Below are 6,000 nucleotides of genomic sequence, written 5' to 3'. Positions count from 1 at the left end.
AAGCGGCCAAAACAAAAATCTGTTATCATACGAAATATATTTAATATATTTTTTATTCTAATAGCATCTTGCGGACCCCTCTGTCATAGCTCGCAGACCCCTGGGGGTCCACAGATCAGCTGTTGGGAACCACTGATCTAGACGAATCTATTCCCAAAATTTCATTCTCTACATTAGTTATTTTTTGGTGTTGCAGTTTTTTCAGTCAGTGTATATTCCTAGACTCATCATTTAAAGCCTGTTCTTGAAATTTTGTCAGTAGACTTCTTGAGGATAATTTACATCTTGTTTTGAGAGTTTGCCACTTCAGTCATTTCAATGTCTCAGTGACACTCTGCCATGGGTGAAACAAAGACATGGCTGTTTGTGCTGACCTTCTCTGTGTATATTCAATATCACTGGCCAGGCCTATATGATATGGGCTCCACACACTATAAATATTATTGTGGAACACTAATATGTTGTATTCAGGTTATTAATATGTCTATGTTCCTCCAAGAACCAAAGCAATATTCCATAAATAATACAAGGGTCACTTCAAAAGAAATGCACACTATTTTTTTTAATCCATCTTTTATTCTACATGTTTGAAAGTCTTACATTGTGTAGATAAATCCTTTAGGAACAATATTTTCATTCCTCCACATAATTTCCATCTCTCTCAACTGCCTTACGCCAACTTGGAACCAGCGCATGTATATCCTCACAGTAAAACTCTGGACCAACATGTTATAGCCACTGTTTGGCAGTGTGCACAAGGGAGTCATCATCATCAAACCTTGCTCCACGAAGAGAGTCTTTCATTTTCCCAAAGAGTTGATAATCACATGGAGCCAGGTCAGGACTGTAAGGCGGGTGTTTCAGTGTTGTCCATCCGAGTTTTGTGATCGCTTCCATGGTTTTTTGACTGACATGTGGCCATGCATTGTCGTGCAATAGCAAAACATACTGCTTTTGCTGATGTGGTCGAACATGACTCAGTCAAGCTTGACGTTTCTTCAGTATCATCACATATGCATTGGAGTTTATGGTGGTTTCACTTGGCATGATGTCATCCGGAATCGAAAAACACCATAGCCATAACTTTTCCAGCAGAAGTTATGGTTTTGAATTTTTTTCTTGGGTGGATTTGCATGATGTCACTCCATTGATTGCCTCTTCGTCTCTGGTGAAAAATGATGGAGTCATATTTCATCACCTGTCACAATTCTTCCAAGAAATTCATCTCCACCATTCTCATACTGTTCCAAGAGTTCGCTGCATACCGTTTTTCTTGTTTCTTTCTGAGCCACTGTCTAACATCCTGGGAACCCACCTGGCACAAACCTTTTTTTAACGCCAACACTTTCAGTATTCTGCAAACACTTCCTTCCCCTATCCCAATGTAGCGTGACAATTCGTTCACTGTGACGCGTCTGTCAGCAGTCACCAATTCGGTAACTCTATGCATATTGTCAGGAGTGTGTGCAGTACAAGGCCTGCCTCTGCGAGGACAATCCTCAATATTGCCACGCGCGCTTTTATTACGTAACCTGCTTGCTCACCGACTAACTGTACTGGGATCGACAGTAGCATCTCCATACACCTTTGTTTAACCTCCTGTGGATGTTTCCCACTGTCTCGTTTTCACAGCATAGGAATTCTATGACAGCACGTTGCTTCTGACGAACGACAAGTGTAGCAGCCATCTTGAAGACATGCTGTGATGGCACTACTCACAGGAACAGGTTGAACTAAGTAGGAAAACAAGCGGGAAGGATGTATCTACACACCGTAAAACTTTCACACAAGCGGGATTAAAACTGTATTTTTACAAAAATAGTGTGCATTTCTTTTGGAGTGACCCTTGTATCAAATGTGCTAATGTAAGTCAATTATCCATCATATACAACAGGTTAGTGAAATGGAAGTCCAAAGCCACACAACATATCTACTTCAATCACGACGATTAAAACTAAACATAACACCGAAATACTTGATGCTGAAGGGAAGAAATACTACACAAGCAACCAAGAAAGCTGTCTGGGTTGCTGAGAGGTCGTGGGTGAATGAAGAAATGAAGAAGTGGTATATCGTGCATGATAATATGTGTTTACATTTTTAAATTGTTCCCTTGACAATTACGTCACTCCTACACCCGTGTTGAATTCTATGTATTTGATAAAGCAGTCCGAGAAGAGTCGCTTGCCTTAACAAACCTGATGTACCTTCGCCAGAAAGCTAAAATTGAACAGTTATCTCAACTGAAACGAGCCCCAATAACCACTAACTGTCTACGAAACCTTTGGTAGCTTATGAACTATAAACTGTAAATACAGATACGTTCAAAGCTAGTTGTATGGAGTAAAAAGTCTTGTGCACATTAAAAAAAATATGTCTTCTCAAGATGTGACTATCTGTTCAACATTAAGTTATCTGACGAAGGCCTAAGAACCCGAAAGCCGATTTATAAGGAACTAATAAATATTATTGTGGAACATTGATAGGTTGTATTCTAGTTATTGATATGTCTGTGTTCCTCCAAGAACCGACGAAATATTCAATAAATAGTAATTTGACTCAGCAATATTATACTCACAGAATACTATGTTTTTGTTTTGTGAAGTGCAGAATTTTAAGATTTTGAACATCTAAAGTAAGCTGCCATACATTGCACCACTTTGAAATATTATCGAAGTTGGACTGAATATTTGTGCAGCTTGGTTCAGACTCTCAGTAGATCATCTGTGAAAAGTTTTAGGTTTCTATTGATATTGTCTTCAAGATCATTAATATACAACATGAAGAACAAGGATCGCAACATGGATCCTCGAGATACATCTGAAGTTTCTTCTACGTTTGTCAATGACTCTCTATCCAAGATAACATGCTGCAATCTTCCTACCAAGAAATCTTCAGTCCAATCTCATATTTCATCTAATACCCCAACGTCTCAGTGACACTCTGACATGGGTGAAACAAACCTGTGGCCATTTGTGCTGCCCTTCTCTGTGTATATTCAATATCACCTGCCAGGCCTATGTGATATGGGTTCCACACACTATAAATATTATTGTGGAACATTAATATGTTGTATTCAGGTTATTAATATGTCTATGTTCCTCCAAGAACCGACGGAATATTCCATAAATAGTATCAAATGTGCTAACGTAACTCAGTTATCCGTCATATGCAACAGGTTAGTACTTTTGAAAATAAGCGAGGATGTTGTACAGAGTGAAATGTTTTCCGGAAATCTGACCTGACTGCCTTGATCCATGGCTTTCAGTGTCATGTGAGAAAAGTGCAGTTTGGGCTCCACATTGTCTATGTTCATGCCGGTTAGCATGGAGGAGTCGTTCCGTCCGAGACAATTTATTATGTTTGAGATCGGGATATGTTTTAAAATTCTACAAATGTATGTCAAGGATATCGAACGGTAGTTTTGGGGGTCACTTCTGCTACCATTCTTGTAGGTAGGTGTGCCTTGCTCTTTCTTCCAACTTCTGGACATAGCTGTTTGCTAGAGGGATCTATGGTAGATTATAGTCAACAGAGGGTTAACTCAGCTACGAACGGGGTATAGAATCTGATAGGGATTCCATCGAGCCCAAGGACTTTGTCCAATTTTTAACGATTTCAGCTGTTTCTCAATGCCATGGACACTAATATCTACTTCACTCACCTTTTTAGTGATACGAGAATTAAGATGAGGCAATACCTTTGGGTTTTTCTATTTAAAGGAACATTTGAAAACAAAATCACTTGTCTGTTATAAAGCCCGGTCCACACGCAACGATCTGTCTGCGCAGACATTGGCGCAGATGTCTGTACATGCAAAAGATCGCTGCAAATGTGGTGTGTTCACACGACACAAACCCCAATCTACTACTCACCCGCCATCTGTCGGTGTAGAAAAGAAAAATCTGTGGCAAGCGACTACGCTCCCCGTAAACGTCAAAAATTTAATTCAGTTATTTTGAAATATAGAAATGGAGGAAGTTCTGTTGTGGTCTGTGTTCGCAACTTGTGTTGCAAAAAACATTCAGACCAACCGCAGGAAACAGAGAAGGCGGTCCAAATGGTGTAGACAGTGGTTGCTAAAGCGAAAGCAGTTTTCTCACGTACATTTACTGCGAGTTGCAGGGCGAACCTGTTTTGTTTTACATTACCTCGTGTTCCATTTCCTGGCACATTGACACTCCAATTTCATCTTCAGTTGTACTCCTGCTTGGTCTTGGCGTTTCTTGACCGCTAAGAAAGCCAAGCAGATCAAAATACCATAACATTGGCTGGTATACTTGATCTACTCTTACACCAGATCTTCTAGATTTCTGAAGTTTGGATAACTCTTTTCGGTAAACAGTTCGCTGACAGACTTAATTTACTTAGCTTGCCTTCATGAACTCACCCTTCAGGACAGCGTAAATAGCTTCACATGTGTTGGGTATTATTTTACTCAACGTTTGTTTCGATATTGCAATTGAAAATTCCAAATCCTTGTAGCTCCTTCCTGTTGCTAGGAATCTTAATGTTACCGCCAGCCGTTCATGAGGAGAAATTGCCCTTCTCATACAAGTATTTTTTCTCATAATATGAGGGGTTACAAGCTTTAAGAGATAATTATAAGTTTCGACATCCATCCGCAAATAATTTCGCCAGTTCGCAACGATTTTTTTTTATTACCGTTTCTCTGTTTGCCGAGGCGTCAACTGCCCGCAATTTTTCAATTAGAGCATTGTATGCTGCTGTCTTTTTGTCTCGGTCACTATATTCTTTACTTTTAATCTTCCACAAACATGGGTGGTTTCTATATATTTCAATGAATTCACTTACAAACTCTCTAGAACACTGACGAGTATCAGCCATTTTAATGCCCTAGACTGAGCAAACAGCTGTTTCGTGCCAGATTTGCGGCAATCTCTTGTCCACACGCTCCAACTTGTCTGCGCAGATGTGGTGTGAACCCACAGATTTGAGAGGTTTCGCTCAAACCTCCAACTCCAACTTCCAGGTTTGCACACACCTCAGGTCGGTGCAAATCTTCTATCCACACGCAACGATCTGTCTGCGCAGATGTGATGTGCGCAGACATTTGTGCAGACAGATCGTTGCGTGTGGACGGGCCTTAATGACTGTGGGTATGTTGTTGTTTAGTGTGAATCGATCAGTATGCGAGAAAAACTGTCGATATATCATATAGAAATGCGAACCCCCCTAGGTGGCGTTGATGATACGAATGAGCAGCTGTGCAGGTCACGTGGCTTAAAGTTGGTTGTTGGAATTTGATTGCAGCTGAAATGTGATATGAATAAAGAAAAACTTGTACATGAACCTGTTTCAGATGTATACAGTTTCTGCTACACACATGAACCTTGACAGTGTCTAAACATGTATTCTGTTGGTTATATTTTGTCTGCGACCGTGATTGGGAGTTTTCATTTATGGCTCGCGTTATTTGTTTATAAAGATTACCTTATCAAAACATTATTGAACGATTTAGTTCCATCTGAGTTTGATTATATAGTCGGTACGCAAAATTAAATTTAGCTTTACGCCACGCCTACTGTGTAATATTTAGACGGTTTTATAATTTTTTTCGTTTTTTTTGTGGTCACATTTATATAGTTGGTGCTGGAACTGCAGGTTCTATTGTTGCTGCTCGTTTGGCACAAGATCCTAACGTACGAGTACTACTGATCGAAGCAGGCGGATACCCGCCTCCGTTTCTAGATGTTCCTCTTATTGCACCTCTTTTGCAGCTTTCAGGCTATGATTGGCAGTACAGAACGGTCCGACAGGAGAAAGCATGCAAAGGTCTCAACCAAAAGGTATTTTTTTCGCAATAACTTGTTAAACAGCCAGTCCACTTCTTTATACAATACAGGAAAACAACTCTACTTGAATAATCATTCAGTTTCTGCTCCCAGGAATTATTTCATATTATTTACTCTAACTCTCAACTTCGCATTGCATGTTTGCTTTGCAACACAGGTTTTCTGTCATAATCAAGGTGGTGCT

The 6,000-nt window shown here is 39.9% G+C and overlaps 1 protein-coding gene across 2 annotated transcripts in view; it reads left to right on the top strand.

Annotated features, from left to right (window-relative positions):
• The first annotated feature begins 5,239 nt into the window (after positions 1-5,239).
• LOC126161908 (glucose dehydrogenase [FAD, quinone]-like) overlaps positions 5,240-6,000 on the top strand; it is a 181,560-nt gene continuing 180,799 nt past the window's right edge. For both annotated transcript variants that reach the window (XM_049918069.1, XM_049918070.1), the window contains exons 1-2: positions 5,240-5,509; positions 5,608-5,810. In XM_049918069.1, the coding sequence (XP_049774026.1) occupies positions 5,371-5,509; positions 5,608-5,810 (342 nt within the window). In that variant the 5' untranslated portion in view covers positions 5,240-5,370. The remainder of the gene's footprint in view (positions 5,510-5,607; positions 5,811-6,000) is intronic.

This window comes from Schistocerca cancellata, chromosome 2 (genome assembly GCF_023864275.1).
Source record: "Schistocerca cancellata isolate TAMUIC-IGC-003103 chromosome 2, iqSchCanc2.1, whole genome shotgun sequence".
NCBI classification, from domain to species: domain Eukaryota; kingdom Metazoa; phylum Arthropoda; class Insecta; order Orthoptera; family Acrididae; genus Schistocerca; species Schistocerca cancellata.
Note: the sequence above shows the minus strand (reverse complement) of the source record. Positions and strands in the feature narration are given on the sequence as shown.